The sequence below is a fragment of the Phaseolus vulgaris genome, chromosome 9 (assembly GCF_051622355.1).
Source record: "Phaseolus vulgaris cultivar YP4 chromosome 9, ASM5162235v1, whole genome shotgun sequence".
Taxonomy (NCBI): domain Eukaryota; kingdom Viridiplantae; phylum Streptophyta; class Magnoliopsida; order Fabales; family Fabaceae; genus Phaseolus; species Phaseolus vulgaris.
The window spans coordinates 29,085,402-29,107,902 of NC_143506.1; the positions used below are offsets into that span (position 1 = coordinate 29,085,402).

Sequence of the window (22,501 nt, forward strand, 5' to 3'; positions counted from 1 at the left end):
GAGAAAACAAATTCATGTTGAAAATCATGAAAAGATAGAAAGAAAAATGATGAAAAGGGTGAAGTCAAAAGAAAATGGTGATTAGATAATACATATGTGCTATAATTGGATTGTAGGTATGTTCTTCTTCTTTAAGATGTGCATTTTGTTATCTGAAAAAATCAATATATTTTTTGAAGCCCATCCTCATTATAACCATGTAAAAAAGACCTTATGATTCATGTTTTTAATATGTTTGTGATTTGAAGATGAAATTAAAAGCGACTGTGATTTCTTATGATTCCGTGAAAATAGAGAGAAACACTTACCTGTGAGCATATGAGAAGATATTCTTAGATGAATTGTCATTTATTTGTTTTGATTTGATGCTGGAAGTTGATTGTGTCTATATTTTTCTATATTTGAATTTGGAAGCATCATAAGTTTCTAATTTGATCTGTTGTTTAGTGAATTAAGTTGTTTGCTATTTAAATTCAAATATATTCATTTACTTTTCTTGAGTACAAGCAAAATTCTAAGTTGGGGAGAGTCATAAGTACCTAATTTCCGTAATATTTCATATTTCGTGAAAGCTTCTCCAATCTTCATTCCTTATCTGAATTGCATAAGAAGGGTTGATCAAATCAAATTCTTCTTCTAAGAAAAAAGTTTGTTCTTGTTTTCTCTCAGTAACCTTTTCTTTTCTCCCCCCTTCCTCTGTTTTAACTTTGTTCAAAAATTTATTTAATGAAATCTAGCTCAAGCGAGCCAATCTAGCTTTGGCTAGATCTTTAGGTGTTGTTTTATCTTGGGCGAGCCATTCGAGCTTGATCAAGTTTAGTAATGCACCATTAACTTAATCTGGATAATTTTCCCTAAGTGAAATCTTCTAGCTTGAGCAAGATGCTTCCTTTAAATTTCCCTTCTTTACTTCTTCTTGTGATCCAATCTATAAGTCTTTGCTTTCTTCTTTTTTTTTCTAATGCTTCACATTCATCTGAATTTTACACAAAAATTGGAATTAAATTTCTTCATTTATTTCTTGGTTCAAAATATATAATCGGATTCAATAATTCTCAGATCAAGATAATTTTCTGACATTAAGCAACAATTAAGTTCCACAGTATTAAATTTTCTCAATTAAATACTACACATTGACAAAACATACTTTTGTAAGTTATTCCAATCAAATCTTCTTTTCAAAAAATCATGATGATAAACTTTTAGTAGATACTCACTTTTCTTCACATGATAAAGGAATTTCTTATCTCAAAAATTGGTTTGCTCAATTTTTGGAAAATAATATAAAAATAAGAGCAAACATAAGGAGGAGTCTAGTATAATGAAACACCATTATCAGGACACCAACCCTTAGAATAAAAGGTCACATGAAAAAAATAAGAAACTCGTAGAAGATACAAGGGAATTTCTTAAAATAGGTCAAAAATTTCTCTTTAATATAAAGAACAATCTCCAACTAAAGAAAATCCACAGGAGGAAGTTCAAAATATATACAAACAACCACTAAATTATCCTCAAGAAAAACTAAACACAAAAGAACAGGATAAGTCTCTTTCCTCAATAGAAACACAACTACACTTTGAAAAATCTCTTTCTGAAGCTAAACCAAACTTTGGTATAGTGGTTTCTAAAGTAAAACCTAGGGAAGATGAAGTTTTCGATTCTGAAGAAGAAAAAGAATTAAAAAAAATTTGGTTTGGAGTTGAACCAAACATTTCTTCCTTTAAACACTTTTGTGAGGAATTATTTGAATAAAATCTTTTGTCTTGAGCTTAACCAAATCTAGTTAAAAACCCTTATGAAGATTTCCTTGTAATAACTCAAGAAGATCAAAAGTTTTGACAACTTCATGAGGTAAAACACAAAACACTAAAAATAAAAATAATTGTACTCCATTTTGTTTTCCTATCGGGTAAAGTACATAGACCTTGGAATGTCCTTTCTTATATTCTTATTTTTAATTTTTCTAAACGAATATATGTCTTTTAATTTTTTATTGTTTCTACAGGTTCATCTTTAATCTTGGTGGAGGATAATCACAAAGTACAATGAAAAGGTGACATCTCTAACCCTATTATGGAGTTGAGGACAAATCCTTTTGAAGAGGCACGTGATAGAGGACCATCCTCACTACCCAAGCCATTATACACATAGCTAAGAGCATGGGCCACTTTCAATATCTACAAAAAAAAATCCATGTCTTAGACTGTATAAAATTGTAAAAAGTAGAATATGAGTTTTCTTAGGCCTTGTATTTCTGGTCCATTTCTAGCAAAGCATAGAAATAATCTAGAGAGGTTTTAAACCTTCACTTGAAACTCAAGCAAATGTTCATAGAAAGCTCTCTAGAAAGAGCCTAGGGTTTCCTAAACCCCAACCCTAACTTACCATGCAATTTGGGGTTTGATAGCTTGCTCCACAAGCTATCCTAGCCTATAAATAGGCATTTCTACTCATTTGTAATTAGATTTCGACATTGTATGAATGAAGCTTCTAAAAATTCAGATTCATTCTCTCCTCTTAGTAGTGTTGGCTCAACCCCACTCTAGAAACTAAGTGTTGTCCTAACCTCACTTAGATTCACCATCATAATTCCCATCTCTTTCAAAATTTCTATAATTCTTCATGCTTCCGCAATATCATTCATCATTAGTAAAAGATATTCATATCAAAATGATGAAGAAGAAGATCTACAAATGAATATGCAAGCTAGGATTGCATTAAAATGCTTCAACAATAGGATTTTTATTGGAAGATTGAAACTCAATGAGAGATTGTTGGATTTTATTATTACCCGGTAGATTACACCATGACGAAGCAATCATGTCATGTTAAATGACGAAGAATTGGTGTTAATGTATTTCATTCACAAGAAGGTCATAGTGAACTTGATTTATGTTATGAAAGACCACATGTTGAAGTAGCATGAAAATGTCTATTTATATTTTGAATTACTAAACTAATATAAATTATTAATTATTTAAAATTTAATAATAATTTTAGAAAGTTTAAATATTAAAATTTTAATTTTTAAGTGTATATTTAAAATAAACTTAACATTTAAGAAAATGAATTGATTTATGAAAACAAAATTTAAATAATAAAGGACTTGCAATACTTAATCTCTCAAATAATTTGTTTGAATAATTAAATTAAAAAAATAATGTCTTCATCAATAAACTTGAAGATGTACTTAAAAGCTTATCGTCAAAAAATTTATATTTTCTAAAGTCTTCATCAACAATTATAAATTTAGTTATTGCAATTTTGCATATAAGTTTTTTCTTCTATTAAATTATTTGTTTTTGTCTTTTTTTTTCAACTAGTTGGTTGATTAATAGTCATGGTTTGGAGTGTAATACACTCCTAAATTCCATAACCTTTTATTTATTTATATATATATATATATATTTAATATAATGTTTTTTTTTTCGCAATACCTCTTTTAATTTTATAAGTGTATAATATTTAAAAGATGTGAGTAGATAAACCAAAGGAACATTCTAACAACCTATTATGCTTGTGGAACCCAAGTCATGTATTTTTGTACTATATTATTGACATGACTTTGTAGGACAAGTCTATGTTTATCCACAAGGAAGGAACACGCATCATTCCAATTTTTAAATTTAGACGTGTTCTCAATAATTCAGAATTGAGGTGTTTGACATGGTCAATTCTTTTCTTTTATTTTATTTATATTAAAACGAATGTATCAACCAAAATTCAAAGTCAATTGTAATTAAATGCAAAGAATCACTTTTCCAAAAATTTCTTGTTTATTCTGATCGTGATCACTTACTTTCGCACCATATTTATCTACTCCAAGACCGTCATTAACCCGTTTCTAAACATTTCTCTCTATCCTCTTATCTTCACAAACAACATATGGAATGTCTGTTTTACCCACTTTGCAAACAAAAATGTTAAATCATGTTATTCATTTTTTTCCCCTTTTGAATATTCTGTATCTCTTCATTAAGAATTATAAGGTAATCAAAATTATTCAGAATTCTATATTTTATGAGTCCAGTTTGTATAAATTAAGGGTGATTTTTTTTAAAGTAATGCAAGAATTATTATATTGTTTCTACAATAGTTTTTATAATACTATTTTTTTCTTGTTAGATATCTCATATATTAAAAATTAGAAAATTCATAATATATAAATTAATTTAAAATTCACTTTTTAACATTAAAGTCATCATATAACATCTGAGTTGTCCTGTTTTAATCAATACAAAAGAAATTAAAGTTTAATCCTTACAAAACTTTCCTTATTACAATATTACATCATTTAGACTTAAAAAATATATTACATACTTTAAATATAAGATTCATGTGCAATATGGGTTGGAGATCTCACATCGACTAGAGATTAGAGTCTTTCATTATATATAAGTGGGTGCAAACCTCAACCTTATGAGCCGGTTTTATGGGGTTGAGTTAGGCTTAAAGTCGACTCTTTCTTAATATGGTATCAGAGTCATTTCGAGCCTATCCTAGCGAGTATTTGTTGGGCCTATCGTGCCACCCGCTATCGGGCCGCTATTGGACCATCCATAATATATAGTCCCACGCACGAGTTGGCAGTCTCGGGGTGTGTTGGAGATCCCACATCGATTAGAGATTAGAGTCTTTCATTATATATAAGTGGGTGCAAACCTCAACCTTATGAGCCGGTTTTATGGGGTTGAGTTAGGCTTAAAGTCCACTCTTTCGTAATAATATGCGTAAAGAAAACATTTTCACGTTTTAACTAATTATAGAATGTGTTATTGTGATTTTTAAAAAAAACTTGGGATACCATCTTCTGAAATTGCAAATACAACAACCGTAGGTGGCATCCAAATTCTATCCAGTTATTTTTATTTGCAAAAGATCTTTTACCCCGCTAGAAAGTCATTTTCTTTTACACAAATGTTGATTTAAAAAAGAAATCAAATTTAAATATAACTAAACAATAATTTTTTTTTATAATTATAATTTATAAATATAACTTAATTTGTGTAGAAACCTAGTATTTTGCTTTCTATATTTACATTTTTATCTCTTTTGCTTTTTTTTAAAGATACGTTCAAAAAACACTAAAAAAAATTATTAAATAAAAACTAATTTAAAAAAAAAAATTATTTATTATATTGATTAAATTGGATATTATTTTATAGACTAAATCAATAATTTTTTTAATCTTTAAAATAATATAAATTTAATCAATATAGTAATTAATTATTATTTTCTTAAAATTGATTTTTATTTAATGATCTTTTAGTTAAAAGTTGAAATAAAAAATGTTTAATTTATATAATTGATTAATTAGTTGATGTATGGAGTAATTTTATTATATGTAAATAGTTTCACACAATTTGTTTGATTATTTATAAAGTCAAAGCACATTTTTAAGAAAAAATATTTATAAAAATTGTAAATTATTTAGGTAAATACTTTTCTAAGAATTATAATAAAACAACTAAATAAAAGAAATAGAATATATACGTATATGTTTCTTCAACATACAATACAAGACAATCATGAAATAGAAACCAATTTTTAGAGACCAAAATAATTAGTTGCAATTGTAACTAAATTAGAGACCATTTTAGAAACTAAATAAAAAATTAGTTTCTAAATTAGTTTTTATTATTGTTAAATAGTTTCTAAATTGGTATCTAATTAGCAACCAAAGTTTTAACTACCAATTATTTAGTTTCTAAAACATTGGTTGCTAATTAGATACTAATTTAAAAACTATTTAGCAATAATAGAAACTAATTTAGAACCCAATATTTTTTTAGTTTCTAAAATGATCTCTAATTTAGTTACTAGTGCAACTAATTATTTTGGTATCTAAAAATTGGTTTCTATTTCATGATTTTCTTGTAGTGATAGTGAAATGTGATGGAAGGATAACTAATATTTGAAAACACACCAAAAAAAAAATGGTTTCATGTAAAAGGTAAAGTTGTTGATCTACATCTCGGAGAGATAAATCATTCCCAAATACTAAAAAAATGGTTTCAAATGAAAAGGAGTAAAACTGTTGCTCTACATATGCAAGTTGAAGAGAAAAATAATTCCAAAAAACATGAAACAAAAATTCAAAAGAGGAAGAGACAAAAAAAAATAAATATGAAATAAAAACTAGTTTTAGATAAGAAAAATAAAATTATGACGCTTTACATGTATGTGAAAAAGTGGAATTACATTTGAAAACATGAAAAAAAAAGTGGTTTCATAAATTGTATTTTATCAACTTCATGATCCTTAGGATTTTATTTTATTTTACTTTGATTGTATTTTCTTTTAATTGTAATTTTAGTTGAAGATTTTTGTTGCAATTGAAAACATTCAATCAAGGCTCATGTTAAGATTGATTCTTTGTCTAAATCAGGCAAGAAACATAAGGAAATAAGAAAAAGCATTAACTATGCTTTATTCCTTGAACACTAAGGCAACAAGGCGAGAAAAACATGTGCATCAATAGAGAGCATGATCCTAGGTGCTCCAAGCTTGGTAAACTTTAGTACCATTTTATAAATTTGAAAACATCAAGATGGAGCCAAGTTTGTCTAGATCCTTAACTATAAATAGCTCTTTGTACCATTATTTGGAACATTGAATGAATTGAAATTCTTTAGAATTATTGAAAAACTTGTGAACTCTTTTAGGAGTTTGATCCTCTTTCTTAAGAGTGTCATCTTGAAGTCTTAGTAGTTGAAAGTGGTGATTCAATCTCTCAATTATCTTAACTTTAGTTAAGTGACGTGATTCTTCATATTTTCTTTTCTTTATATTTTAGTTTTTTTGTTTACTTGTATCTTAATTCAATTTGCATATGCTTTTTATTATGGAATATATAACTCAAGCTTACATTGAATGATTAATCCAACTTTAGTTTCATTCATTTTGCCAATTGAATTTAATGAATTGTAAGTGAGGAGACTTTATGGATAAATTAGTAAGAAAATAACTCAATTTCAAAAAATTGTCAAAATATTCGTTACTAATTTAACATTTAATTGCACATTTGTTTTGTTGTTATATTTTGTTCTAACTCATTGTTATAAGTCCTAATGTTTTATGTTGATCTTGGTATTAAAATCTAACTTGTTGAAAGAATTTGAACCATGGTATTGATCATAGTGTTTACATTGGTGCATTGGCTTTTATCATGGTATTAGTTATGGTGTCAATTTAGGTGGTATTCCTGGTGTACATGGGTATGGTGTGTTGTCAGCATCAACTCTAATTCGTGATTTTAATGTAAAATCTAGTTCAATGCTTAAGCGAGATATTCCTTCCATTAAGCGTGATTGGTGCAAAAACTAACTCAACACTTAAGCAATATCTACCTCTCATTAAGTGTTATCTATTGTAATCAACCTAAACTTATCATTTTGGCTCAAACCCACAAGGATTGGACTTAACCTAAATAGGTTAAGGCAAAAGAAAGCACACATAAGAAAAAGTTCATAGAGCCAAAATGTAAAGAAAATCCCTATGGGTGGGCCCTTTTTCAAAGCAAAAAAATGAAAATAAATAAAAACCTTACAAAAATTATACACATGAAAAACATTTACTCAATCCAAATTCAAACCTAGTATGGGTAAAATCGGGGTGGGCCTTAGGTCAAGCTAAGACCATGTCAAGATGGTCGAGATGAGCACGGGTCAGGTCAAGTTAGGTCCAATCTAGGTTAGATTGGGACAAATTAGGTCCTAGTCAAGTCGAGTTAGGTCTAACCAAGCTATGCTTACTCCATCCGAACATATTTTTGGACAAGATAGGACAAACTGAGTCCAAGTTAGGTCGAGTCCATTTCATGCAGGTTAGGTTAGGCTTAGACTATCACAACTCATGTCGGGTCAGGTAAAGTTGGACTCATGTTGGCCAAGTCTAGTCACACCTAGGTTAGGTCAAGTCAAGAAGAGCCCATGTATGCCTAAGTCAATGTCAGGTAAGTATGGGCATGGTTGGGTTAAAAGCAAGTCAAGTAGGTTAGGTCGAGTTGAGCTTAGGTCAAACTGGGTACAAGTCAAGCCAAGGTTGATTGAGTCCACATCATGGTGAGTTTAGTTGAGCTGAGTTGAGTCGGGTCCATGTCAAGATGAGTGGAGTAAGACTCACATTAGGGCAAATCCATTTAGACACATGTAGAGTGAAGTAATGTTGGGTTAAGCAGTGTCGACCCCACACCGGGTTAAGTAGAGTGGGGCCTATATTAGATTGAGTCGAGTGAGGCCTACATTAGAGCGAGTCAAGTTGAGTCCACATCAAGCTGAGTTATACTCACCTTGGACCAAGTCATTTCATGCCCATCTTTGACCAAGTCGATTTGGGCTCACCTTGGGTCGAGTCAAGTTGGGCTAACCTTAGACTAAGTCGAGTCGGGTCTACCTCAGGCTTAGTCGATTTAAATCCATATCAGGCCAAATTAATTTAGGTCCAAGTAAGATCGAGTCAAGTCGAGTCCACGAATAGCCGAGTTAAGTTAAACCGAGTCATGTCGAATCAGACTCACGTTGAGCCGAGTCATGTCAAATGCACATTAGGTCAAGTTGTGTCAGACCCACATCGAGTCTACTAGAGTCATGCCATATCAGCTTGAGTAGAATTGACCAATTCAAACAAAGTCGAGTTGGGTCATGTTAGGTCCAATTGAGTCGAGCTATGTTGGACCAACATTAGTCAAACCTAAATCGAGTTGATTTGGACCCACTTTAAACCAAGTTTAGTTTGACACACTTCGAGACACGTCGAGTTGGACCATGTTAAGTCAAATCAAGTCATGTTAACTCATACTAAGATAGGGTTGACTAAGGTCAAACCTACTTCGGACAGAAACAAACTAAGATTAGATTAGATCGACCTAATTGAAAAAGTTGGATTAAATCATAACCTTCCAATTAAATTACAAATAATAAAAATTAATTAATAATCAATTTAAAGTTAATATAAAATATTTAAACATTAATTTATAATTTAAAATATTTTTAGAACTCGCACAATTTTCAAAAGTATTTAGAAAATAATCAAAGTCTTATGGTTAGTTAAACACATTTTGGTCCTAGGCCTAACTAAGTTTGTACGGAGCTTTAAAGATTAGAATTTTTTTCAATCCACTCATTTGAAAAACCAGTTAAAGAAAGTTATTTTAATAATGAGTTGAGATCATGGTCATCAACCAAGGGTCAAATTAGTTAAAATTCTAGTGCATGTTTATTTAGTTTTAGAAGTTGTGAGAAATTATTTAAAAAGTGATTTCAACTAATACAGATAAAATTGATATTTTGATATGTATTTGGGAGAGAAAAACATGAAAAATATTTTCAATGAGAAAAACAAAATCATCATAAAAATTATATTTGAAAACAGAAAAGATATATTTAATTTAAGACAAATTATATCAGATAGAGAAAAATCATTCCAAAACACGAAAAAATATAAAACAAATTATTTTTAATGAGAAAGACGAAATTACCACTCTATCCATACATATGGAAAGTTAAATTAAATTTGAAAACTCAAAAAATATGAAGAAGAAATAGTTTGAAATGAAAAGGATAAAAACATTGTTGTGTAGGTACAAAACATGGAAAATATGATGGAAAAGAGAAATTGTATTGATAAGACAAAAGTTAACAAAGGTTTTTCACATGGATGAGAGAGAGAGAGAAACCATTACAAAACATGGAAAATAAAAATATTTTTGAATGAAAAAGATAAGATTGTCGTTTAACCTTGAGATATAATTTAAATTTATAAAAATAAAATGTATTTAAAAAAATGATTTCAAATGAGAAAGTACTTTTACATGAAAAAGAAAAGGAATAATGTTTCGTAAACATAAAAAGTATGTAAAAAATATAAGAATATCATTTCAAAATGAGAAAAATAAAATTATTACTCGACTTTTTCTTCTTTACTCTTTAAATTTGTTCAGTTTTTTATACATTACTATTATATATAATTCTCTTTTATTAAATAATGTTTTTACTTTCTCTTAAAAATATTAAAATATAATAATTTATTACATATAATTATATCTGATAAATCGTATTGTATTTAATCTAATACAATACGCGTGGAAATGATAAATCATATTTAAAATAAAAATATTAAAAAAAAGGTGGATTCAAGTGAGAGACAATATTACTGTTTTGAAGATGCATGTGAAAAAAATGGTATTAAAAAACACAAAAGTAAGAAGAAAAAATAAAGGGGTTTAGTATGCGAAAGTCAAAGATGCAACGATATAAATGCGTAGGTCCACCACACCAATCCAGTATCATCAGTCAAGAATTGCTAGCTGTGGAGTGGTTGTCTGAACTATATATCAACTAATTTTATTTATTTATTATAATTATTTTCAATAAATTTGTTTAATTATTCGTGAAGTAATTTATTTCTAACGTTTATTATAAACAAAAAAACTATGAAGATTTTTAAATTATTTAGGTAAATACCTCTCAAGAATTGGGTAACTTTTTTTTACTGTTTAGAATATATGTGGAAGTATTTCTTCAACACCACCAAATGTGGTAGAAGAGTAAAATCATTTTGAAAACATAAAAAAGAAAATCATATTAGAGAGATAAAATTTTGGTAATATGTAGCAATCATTCAAAATTAAAATAAAAAAATGATTCGGGTCTTTGTATTCCCCTTCTTATTTATTTTTATTAATTTACATAAAAATACGATTTTTGAAAAGAAAAATATATAATGACTTTCCACTTAAAAGTGAAAAATTTATGAAAAAGTTTATATAAATAACTACATTTTCTACGTAATGTATTACCTCGAAAACATAATACATTATGTTGTAGATAATTTATTAATACAACATATTTAATTTTATACGCCAATCTAGTATATGTCTGAGACAAAAACAAAAGAAAAGGTAAAAATGTATCATATTTATATTTAATTTAATCAATTCATATATTTGAAGTAATTTTGGCATAATCATATTTCAATAAAACTGTTTGATTATTTATGAACAAGTTTTCTAATATTCATTATTATTTTAAAAGATCGTGTTTAATAAGATATATTTCCTATTGACTATTTAAATTTTTAACATATACAAATGGTATTTTTAAAAAAATAATTGACGCTTTAGAAGTGTTTCTAAGGTCTTTTATTGTAATTTTATAACCAATAAAAAATATTTTTTAAATTATCATATTCAAAAGAGTTAAAAACAACTGTCATTTATGAAAATATTTTTTACATTATAACCAAACACAATAAGAACTCTCTAAAAGTAAACTATTTGTTTGAAAACTATATTTCCAAGACAATAAAATCCTAATATCATCCTTTAAATTAATTAACATTAAGAAATAATTAAGTGAGAATAAAATAATTAAATTCGAATAATTACCTAGTTAATTCTATATATGCATACATTTAATGACACAATCATAATCCAAGAATTATCAAGTAATGATTATAGCTTCTGATTTTACTTTATAAGGTAAATCTCGTGAGACCAATAAACAAGATTGATTAATATTCATGTTCACAACAACCATAAACCCTATTGATACACCAAATCAATTAAAAATAGATCATTGCAATAAAATATATTTGTGCCTATAAAATATTTATGTAATAATTTAATGTGCGAAATATGTTTATTGAAAATTTCAAATAATGAAAAAGTAATAGCTTGCACAAGGATTTATTGCAAGGGCAGTTTGGGAAGAAGTAACATGTGGAGGAATAGGATCACAGTGACAGCGTAAGACCACCTAGATTGAAATATATCCAACTGTGTCTCTTCATAATAAAATAATAAATTATAAAAATGTATCCAACTATTTTTGCTTCTATTTTCTGACTTTCTAATCCGTTGTTTCCGACAGCATCCTTTGTTGAACAAACGCTTTCCAAGTTGACAAAAAACAGAGCCACCCGAACCAAACGGAACCTAGGATACAAAATTCCCAACATAATTTTCTTTTTCAATTTTAATCAAAATCATAGCTTAATTAACACCTATTTTCATTATTAATAATATTTTTCCTTTTGGGGTCGGTTTAGATGTTAGAATCCGTAAAACTCCTACAAAATCTCACCAGCTTCGAACCTAACACACTTATCCCGTATTTCATATTTATCTAGAAATTGGAAAGAAACAATCTTTTCACTGACACCAATTCTTTTCATTCTTTGCAACTTCCTTTCACAATTGAAGTTCACACCTGTATATTCTCGCTCCAGTAATTTCAGTACATATATCCAAAGGTCTTGTTGGTTGTTGAGATACCCAAGAAGAAGGTAAAACGACTATTTGAGATTTCATTGACTAGTTCACTTTTTCTTTGAATTATCTTCTCCAAGATAAGACCCTTTCTTTCCATTCCATTAGCTTCCTCAGGAGATTGCGGGGACATTAGTTTTTGAAACCTGATTTCATTCTCTTCCTCTCTCTCTCTGTTTTGTGTGTGTTATTCTTGTGCTGCTTGGATCAGTTTGATGCTATTAAGGTAAATGCATGCTCTTCTCCGTGTTCTTGATTCTGTGGATATTTGCATGTGGTGGAGCTGGCTGCTTGGTGAAAGGTATTTTGCTCAGAATTATATGAATGAAAAAATGCTGCTATTTGTTTCTTAACTTGATGCTTTTCAATGTTGTAATAACACACAAAAATTGTAATGCATTATGTAAAATTGTAAATTAAATCTTTCATACAGTTAATGATAATTGACAAATAAAGCCTGCTTAATAATTAAGCTTATCCTCATTAACGAGTATATTGGACTCCTTCTTCAAATTCCCTTATATGGTTTGCGGGGGGAAAAGTTTCCATCCTTAATCCTTTATCCCTTCACCATTGCATTAATCAAGCATTTTTTCTTGTTTATTTTGTTAATTTCACTTTTTATGCAGCTGTCCTTTCCTGTCTGATTTATTTGGCAATGACACACTTTTATTTCCATTTTAGAGCAATTGGGTGGATTTATTTCCTTTCCTAGTTGAGAGAAGTAATAGAGGGTTTTGCCCGAGATTGACTGATATATATTTGAATGGAAGGGAACAAATTGTGACCTGGTTAGAAGTGTTGTACCTAGCCGTCCTCGAGTTAAATGCCTTCTGGTTCACAGGCTTCATATGAGAGGCAAAGTGAGATTGAGAAGTGATGTTCTTCAGTGAAAATCCAATCTAGATATACTTGTCAAGGTTTTTTTATGTTTTTTTATTATGAGTAATCTCTTGTTTTTAGGTTTGTTGTTCTGTGTTTCTGAGTAAATTTGAATGTGCTTGTGTAGATTTGGGTGACCAAAGTTCGGATTCGAAGAGACCTTCATGAGATTAATTGCCTGAGTCAGAGATAAATTAAGGTAAATGTGTGGTTTATCTTATATGCAATTAAATCTTTTATAGCTTTTAGTTTTGCTCTGATGATTATGGATTTTTGGCTAAATCTGCTGAAAGTCTAGTGTTGGACCCACTTTTTATATCTGTGATTTTCTTCTTTTTTCTTGAAACAGAGAATTCAATTTATTTTATGTTAAGGTTAACAGAAAATTTGTAATTGAGAAGGTCATGATCTTAATATTTCATCCCAGAATCAGAGGAAGGGGCATGCCTGATTATAGGCCTAGTGTGGGCAGCAAATAACCAAAAAAGTGGTGATTCCAAGATTTTGGATGGCCTAGGATTTTATGCCATAATGCCTGTTTTGGAGATATATAATCTCCTTTCAGTAGTCCCTTAGAATATATAGTGGTATTTTGGTGGGGCAGAGATACCGTGTTATTTCGTTTGGACTTCCTACCCAAAGCTCTTAGTATGGAACACATAAAGCGTGTATTTGGTTTCTGCGTCCTGTTGAAACCGTAGTATGTATGTGAAAAACATGTAAAAGTTAAACTTCCAGGAAGTTTCCTCGTTACCAAAGCCAAAAAGTTAATCGTGTTTTTTGTAAAAGTAACCTACTGAAGATCTAGTGATCACGGCTTTAGATCATAGTCATCTTGATTCTTCTAATTAGTAACTGAGAATTAAGTTGATGTTTCTATTTTCTTATGTAATGTACAAATTGTTACTGATTTCTTCTACTAAATTAAATGGTTTCTAATTACTGAAAAATGCTTGAAGAATTTGTAACCGTATGCTATGTGCCTAACATGCTACTTTATACATTTGTAAGATTTAATGATTCTGCCACTTGTTGGATTTCTAATTTCAACAATCAATTACTCAACCATAGTAAATATTACTTTGCAAGTGTTTGTCTCATGTCTAAATAACATAAATTTGTTCCACTCTTTCAAATCAATCCATGGTGTAAACGCATCTACTGAAAGCAGTGACATACTGAAAATTAATGAATTGATGAACTTGTGGAGTATGACTGTGTAATGTATCTGTGTCCTATCCTGGTGCATTGTATGTAGATAATAATTGCTTCTCTTCTATCTTTGCAGGTAACTGCATTCTTTGGGCTGATTTCAAGATCTTTTCAGGTGTAGATACCCGTTCCTTAATCACACTAATATATATATCTTCAAAAACTTTAAAGTAAAGATGGTGGCAAGGTCATGCTTGAATTTGTTAGACTTGGTATCAGGAGATATGCTGAATTTCTCTCGAACTCCCAGATCTCTTCCGCGAGTTATGACTGATCCAGTAATCATTTCTCATGGAGATGGTAAACAAAGTAATGATGATGATTCAGGTGTTTTCTCATCTGAACACCGTCGCAAGATAATTATAGTATCAAATTCTCTTCCTCTCAATGCGAAAAGGGACAAAGTATCTGGCAGATGGTGCTTCAGTTATGATGAAGATTCAATTTTTTGGCAGTTAAAGGATGGTCTCTCTCCTGATGCTGATGTTGTGTATGTGGGATCTCTGAAGGTTGATGTTGATGCAAGTGAGCAAGATAAAGTTTCCCTTCAGTTGCTGGAGGAATTCAACTGCTTGCCTACTTTTATTCCTCCAGAACTCTACAAACAATTCCATGATGGATTCTGCAAGCAACATTTGTGGCCTCTATTCCATTACATGTTGCCCATGTATCCAGGCAATCGCCGCTTTGATAGATCACAGTGGCAGGCTTATGTTTCTGCTAACAAGATATTTGCAGATAAAGTCATGGAGGTCCTTAATCCAGAAGATGATTATGTATGGGTTCATGATTATCATCTTATGGTCCTTCCGACTTTTCTGCGTAAGCGTTGTAGTCGAGTCAAGCTTGGTTTTTTCCTCCACAGTCCATTTCCTTCATCAGAAATTTATAAAACTCTCCCTGTCAGAGGTGAAATTTTGAAAGCACTGCTTAATGCAGATTTAGTTGGTTTTCACACCTTTGATTATGCTCGCCATTTTCTCTCCTGCTGCAGGCGAATGCTAGGCTTGGAACATGAATCCAAAAGGGGTTACATAGGGCTTGAATACTCTGGACGGACAATATTCATTAAAATTTTGCCTGCTGGGATTCACATGGGCCGACTTCAATCTGCCTTAGATCACCCTTCCTCTTCTAACAAAGTCAGAGAAATCCACCAACAATTTAAGGGCAAAAAGATTATTCTTGGTGTTGATGATATGGACATATTCAAAGGTGTCAGTTTAAAATTCTTGGCCATAGAACAACTCCTGCAGCAATATCCGGAAATGCAAGGTCAAATAGTACTGATCCAAATTTTAAACCCCCCAAGTAGTGCTGACAAAGACGTTGACAATGCAAAGGAGGAGGCTTACATTACTTCCAAAAGGATAAATGAAAGGTTTGGTTTGGAAAGTTATGAACCTATCATCATCATTGACCGCCATGTTCCTTTCTATGAGAAGGCAGCCTATTATGCTTTGGCAGAATGTTGCATTGTGAATGCAGTTCGTGACGGTTTGAATTTGGTTCCATACAAGTACACTGTTTGTAGGCAGGGAAGTGCTAAAATGGATGAAGCCTTAGAAATTGCTTCTGACTCCCCCCGTGTAAGTGCACTTGTTGTTTCTGAGTTTATAGGCTGCACACCATCTCTTAGTGGGGCAATAAGGGTGAACCCATGGGATATTGATGCAGTAGCCGAAGCACTAAATTTGGCAATCACAATGCCTGGTGGAGAGAAGCAGCTTCGACATGAGAAGCACTACAGATATGTTAGTTCTCATGATGTGGCCTACTGGGCTAGAAGCTTTGAGCAAGATCTAGTGTTTTCGTGCAAGGATCACCATAGGAACTGTTGCTGGGGCATTGGCTTTGGTCTGAACTTCAGAATTTTGTCTCTGTCTCCTAGTTTCAGGAGGCTATCCATAGACCACATTGTCCCTGCATATAAAAGGAGCAGTTGCAGAGCAATCTTTTTAGATTATGATGGTACAGTTGTACCTCAAGCATCCATTGTGAAAGCCCCCAGTCCTGAAGTCATATCTGTGCTAAATAATCTTTGCAGTGATGTTAACAACACTGTGTTTATTGTTAGTGGCAGGGGAAAAAGTTCATTGAGTGAATGGTTTGATCAGTGTGAGAATCTTGGTATAGCAGCTGAGCATGGTTATTTTATAAGGTTGGTGATTTATAGTTGGTTATGTCAAATTCAACTATTCATCATAATGACTTCCCTTAAATGACTTTCAACCGTACCTAAATATACCCCTTAAAAGAAGAACAAAGAAAAGTGAAAACGAAAGTGGCTTTTATCAAGGGCTTACAGCATTGGCTTATAATGTTGTGTACTGTGAAAATTTGAATTCACCTTTTAGTACATGTTTATGTGGGTGTTTTAGCTTTTCATGGGTTTGTCTGTTAGAACTGGTATTTATGTTTGATCTTTTCTGTATTGAGTAAATTTGAATTCTCCTTGTGGTACATGTTTATTTATATATGGGTGTTTCTGCTCCTTATGGCACAGTGGTTATCATGTCACTGTCAAGTTCTTTAAGGTGATGGTATTCTTGTTTGATCTTTTACCATAGGTGGGATAAGCATGCTAGTTGGGAAATGAGTCATGTAGATACAGATTTTGCATGGAAAAGGATTGCTGAACCTGTGATGAGATCTTATATGGAGGCCACAGACGGCTCCTCTGTAGAGAGCAAAGAGAGTGCCTTGGTATGGCATTACTGTGATGCAGATCCTGATTTTGGATCTTGGCAAGCCATGGAGCTGCTGGATCACCTTGAAAATGTACTTGCGAATGAGCCTGTTGTTGTGAAAAAAGGACAACATATTATCGAAGTCAAGCCTCAGGTCATACTTATCTCTTCTCATCTCAAGTTATTATTTTTTTCAAAATCTGATATTGACTAAGCAATGCATTACAGGGAATTACAAAAGGGTTAGTTGCACAGGAAGTTCTTTCTACCCTAACCAAGAAGGGTAAATTGCCAGATTTTGTACTGTGCATTGGTGATGATAGGTCTGATGAGGATATGTTTGAGAGCATTTTAACCAAACCTTACAGTGCTACCTCCTTCTCAGCACCCGAAATCTTTGCATGCACTGTTGGACAAAAACCAAGCAAGGCTAGATACTACCTTGATGACACCATGGATGTGATGTCATTACTTGAGGGTCTTGGTTCTGCTTCAGTGCCTAAATCAAGATATTCTACAGAAACCCCTTTGGAGAAAGGAGAAGTATGTTTTGAGAATATCCTATAAAGTAAAGGTACATTTTAGCTGTGTAGGCATCCGCACAGGAGAAAGAAACAGTTTTGATTGGTTGTTTTTGGTATGATGTACAAAAGCATGGTTTAAGGGAAAAAACTTTGAATCTGACTTTTGATTATAGAAAATGTTGCTAGCAGCTTTAGGTCTCAGAAATTGAACACAGGGAATTAGAGAGATTGATTTTTTTGATTGGTAGGTGGGGACAAAAGGGTGTACCTGTAGCACTGAAAGGATACTGAATATGTTCATAGATACAGAATCTAGGTATTCTTCCCAGGAATTCATTGGTTGTATATTTGATGGGTTATGTATACATTAATGTCATTCAGAATCTAATATTTTTTGTTTCGGAGAAATGGGTCCCTGAATCCCATGCAACATTATTTTCATACTTGATTAATTTTTTATTAAATACCTCCTTTTAAACATGCATTGAAATTTCGAAACTTGGATTCAGTGAATATGGTTTAGGTGAAAAAGAAAAGAAGGAAGAAGAAAAAATGAAAGGAAAAGATTAAAAGGTTTATTTTTTTGTTCCACCTCACTTTTTTCTTCTAATTTTAGAAAGAAAAAGAGAGAAAGGTGTTGTAAGGATTTAAATATAAAATTATACTTGCTTATCATATACTTTATTTTGTTTCAGTTATTTTCTCATTTTGTATACACATTTTATCTCACTCTCCTTTTATACTAAACTAGCAAAAAGACAGGCATTATGTGTATATATATTTTTTAATTTTATCATAAACTTGTATTTTTATGTATATATATATTTTAATTTTATCATAAATTTACGTGTATGTAATTTCCTAAAATATTATCACAAGTTTTATATTTATTAAAAAAATTATATTAATCGAAACATAACTAACATAATAAATATATATGATAAATTAATCTCATTACAAATTATAATATATATTAAATATAAAATAATAAATATATATAATAAATTAATTTCATTACTGACCAAGTATTTTTGTGCTCGGTTATTTTGTGTTGTGTAAGGTCAACTTGGTTGTTGGGTCTAGGTGAGACCATGCAGATGGTCCCTTTTCAGGAAGGCTCAAAGTGCGCGGTAGGATCGTTATGCAAAGTAATTTATAAATACACCTACTTATAAATATGTTTGGAACGGTGAATGTAATACTGTTGTTATTTTACATGTTTGTTGTGAGTATGTGACAATATTTTATGTTGCATGTTTCTGTTGTATATCTGTTACACGTGGCTAGTTGTTGTTAACCCTAGTAAAGTAGGGAGATGCATTGGTAACAGAAAGTGGATCTGCGGATGGCACCTGAAGATCATTGGTGCCCGTGGCAAGTGATTTTTTCTATTACAGATAAAAGATTAACGTACTTAGTATATTTTCAGTTAAGATTTTCTTATCCCCAGGGAGAATGGTTGCATGTTGCATGTGCGACAATAAAAGGAGAGTAAGTCTCCAGGTAAAATTACGCTGTTTTTATATACTTTCTTAACTGGTTACTTTCGGTGAGCCCTAGCTGACTTGATCGTCAGAGTGTAATCAACATATAGGCGTCCTCTGTCTCAACGGAGCCTTATTCTAGTGCGACATGGAATCGGTTCCATAAGAGGTAGATACAGAAGGGGTTATTCAACCTGAAGTCAATCGTCAACTGACAAGAACATTTGGTGCCCACTGTGGGGCTTGCTAAAACTTGATCCCATCCACATTCTGGTTCGAGTTTACAGACAGAGATGAGGAACAAGTTCTTCATTTTTATTATAGAAGGTCCACATTTTTTTTACACTGAAAACAGTTGAGACGACGTAATACGAGGCAAGTGCCATTGGGACAAGAAGGAGGTGAGGGTCCCACATTGCAGCAGCTTATGGAGACCATCAGGAATCTCCTCACTGCGTTTAATGCCTAGATGATTATCTTGGGTGGGTCAGATGCAGTATGGTGCAAGATGTTCATGGGCACCTTCATGGGTACGACAATACAGTGGTTCAGTGGACTCCCGGATGGCCATATCACCTCTTTTGCACAGTTCGCCAAATTGTTTCGAGAGCAGTTTTATGCCAACCGGGTCAAGCACCCAGTCTTATATGATCTCTTCAATGTGCGCCAGAGGGAAAGGGAGACATTGAAGGATTATCTAATCCGATTTTGGGCTCTCACTGTGAAACTACAAACTCATGATGAGAACGTCATGGTGTCCGCCTTTGAGCAAATGGTCGCTTCAGGACCATTCTGCGATAAAGGAATCAGAAGCCCTGCAAAATCTTTCTTCGAAATCAAATGAAGAGTAGTCGCCCACATTAATGCCGAAGAAGGAGTAGCAGCTAGAAACAACGGTTCGCATTCTTGGTTGACTAAGCCAAAGGAAGTCAGCAAAGCTTCTCAGCCTATGGGGGTTAATGAGACCTCAGTTAGGAAGAAGACAGAAGCCAAACATCACCCTTACAGGAAAGGGGAATTCAAGGAAAAAGGTAAAGAGGAGGAAGTCTGTCCCAAGTTCTGCATATCGTACAAGGAACTGATAGGTATACCAGTAGTGGCTGAAAAGTTGAGATTCCCCTAAAAAGCTTATAGAAATTTGAGAGGAAAAGAAGATATTTGATGCGAATTCCACAAGAGATTCGGACATGGTATTGAGCGGTGCATGGCTTTAGGCTACGAGTTGGCCAAGCTTTTGAAGGACTATTTCTTGAAAGAATATCTCGAAGCCGACCAAGGAGAACCATAGGAGGAAGTTGTTCTAAGGGACCAAGCGCATGAGGTCCCCGTGCACGCCGAGTTAAATACGATCTCGGGTGGGTTTTCTGGAGGAAGTAGCATGGCTACCAAACACAAAAGATACGCAAGGGCAGTGATGTCACTGAAGGCAAGATGTCACGATGACACGCCATATCCATATCTCTTTTTCACGAAGACAGACTTGGTAGGTGTGGTCCCTCACGACAACGACCCGGTAGTGATATCCGGTGTTATGGTAGGGAGAAAGGTGTATCGGGCTCTCATTGACCAAGGGAGTTTGGCTGATGTGCTGTTTTGGTCCATATTTTCAACTTGAGGCTATCCCCCGATCAGATGAGGTCGCACGACGGATGCTTAGTTGGTTTTGCATGGGACCAAGTGGAGGTTCGAGACTACATTGATTTAAGGACGAATTTTACAGATGAGGAAGCTGCCGAGACTTGGTAGCTGCTAGGGCACCACAAAAGGGTTATCGCCCAAAACATTTACTAGCCATGTTGAGAATATTATGTCTACTAGTGTATGTTAAATGTTGTTGTGAATGGTTTTTGACACTCTAAGCTCATTAATATACATTTTTCTAAAATTTATGTTATGTTGTAACCATCATGACTCTTATTATTTTTGCATAGTTAATTTTAATTCATGATAGGATAAATTGATCTAAGACCTTTTTAATGCACTTTATGATTCATGTAATTATTAAATCATGAAATTTATATGTAATTATTAAATCATGAAATTTATAGTTCCATATGAATCAAATAAAAAAATGTTAGAAAATTATATAAATTAATTATATAATGTGATATGTTAAATAAATTTTAGGTTTCAGACCTAAATGTAATTTAATAATGTAAAATTACACATTGATTAATATGAGAACTACTCTAATAAAGATATTAAGAAAATATGGTTTTCTTCCTCCGAGTGAAGTTATCTTAATATTTACTATAAAAAAGAGTGTAACAATTATGGTATATCTTATTGATCAAAATGAATGTCTATTTTTATTTGTACAGTATGTATACTTTTAATCTTACATGTGTTACATAAAAAAGAATATTATAAATACCCAAGTTTATAAATAAAAGTTTGACTCGAAGTTTAAGGTTGTTACGAAACACATTGTACTCAGTTTTCTTATACATAAAACATACAGTGACTAATTAATGAGAAGTGTATTATTCACTTTATTTACAACTTTTCTATTCAGTATTTTCTAGTTATTTATAATTGTTTGGTAAATTTCATCTCCCATAATCTATCTATTTTATTGAAATTGTTTACTTTTATGGGTTAATGTTCTTCTATACAATAAACCCTATACAGTTAAAATTATCAGTATAAACAAACAGGATTTATAATTTATATTTACTTATTTATTTATTTTATTTCATCACCTAATTTATTTTTCATTGCAGAAATTGCTAATACAAACATTTTACAACGAACGAAAATAAAATTCACCAAACAATTTACCCTATCTATGAAATATATATATATATATATATATATATATTATGAAATAATGAAAAATATTCCAGCTTTGTAATCTTTTTATCACATGATCTGTTATAGATAAATTAGTCAGTGAAATAAATTATTGGATGTCGGTTGACTCGTGTTCAGTCATTTCACTTCTCTTAGGATTCTCCCGCACAACAGACAGACATAGTATTCAACATCTATACAGCTATTTAAAATAAAAACAATTCTATAAAATTAAATTATACAATTAAAAAATAACGACAACATATTCTCTCAAACACACTATTATTAATCGAAATTTATAGATTTTGTTAAATATTTTTCTTTTTATCTAATAATTTTATAAATCATTGTTAAGTAATCATTTATTATCAGTATGAAATATTTCCTGATTTTATTAACGATTAATTTATAATTATTTTTTATAAATTTAGCAGTACTTCTATTAATAATAGAAAACAAAAATAAAAAGTTATATAAATAATGTAATAATTATGGATCCAGCTGTGAAGTGGATATGTATGAGAATGAGAACCGAACTCTGACACCTAATAATAATATACGATCCAGCTCATCATATGCTGTCAACGTTGCAAAAATGTCTTCAACTTCAACGGCTCCCACACCCTTTTCTTACCCAATTACGAA

At 31.5% G+C, this 22,501-nt stretch overlaps 1 protein-coding gene across 32 annotated transcripts; it reads left to right on the forward strand.

Moving 5' to 3' along the window:
- The first annotated feature begins 11,868 nt into the window (after positions 1-11,868).
- On the forward strand, positions 11,869-17,987 carry LOC137820312 (putative alpha,alpha-trehalose-phosphate synthase [UDP-forming] 9). 32 transcript variants are annotated; one of them, XM_090295237.1, is made up of 8 exons: positions 11,888-12,288; positions 12,483-12,572; positions 13,281-13,352; positions 14,442-14,480; positions 14,585-15,274; positions 15,360-16,526; positions 16,936-17,209; positions 17,284-17,987. In XM_090295237.1, exons 6-8 carry the CDS (start codon positions 15,364-15,366, stop codon positions 17,620-17,622), a joined length of 1,776 nt encoding a protein of 591 aa, XP_090151363.1. In that variant the 5' UTR covers positions 11,888-12,288; positions 12,483-12,572; positions 13,281-13,352; positions 14,442-14,480; positions 14,585-15,274; positions 15,360-15,363; the 3' UTR covers positions 17,623-17,987. The 32 variants fall into 32 exon arrangements, with proteins under 32 accessions (XP_068480414.1, XP_090151356.1, XP_090151363.1 ...); XM_068624327.2 differs by adding an exon at positions 12,956-13,191 and having other exon boundaries at positions 12,044-12,288; positions 14,585-16,526; XM_068624329.2 differs by adding an exon at positions 13,045-13,191 and having other exon boundaries at positions 12,044-12,288; positions 14,585-16,526.
- Positions 17,988-22,501: the final 4,514 nt, after the last annotated feature.

What these genes read in the sequence shown, in the direction of transcription:
- LOC137820312 (XM_068624313.2), top strand. Translation starts at nt 14,542, where the DNA reads ATGGTGGCAAGGTCATGCTTGAATTTGTTAGACTTGGTATCAGGAGAT. An exon ending in GAGCATGGTTATTTTATAAG is followed by an intron (nt 16,527 to 16,935) that starts GTTGGTGATTTA and finishes CTTTTACCATAG; the next exon opens with GTGGGATAAGCATGCTAGTT. An exon ending in TTATCGAAGTCAAGCCTCAG is followed by an intron (nt 17,210 to 17,283) that starts GTCATACTTATC and finishes AATGCATTACAG; the next exon opens with GGAATTACAAAAGGGTTAGT.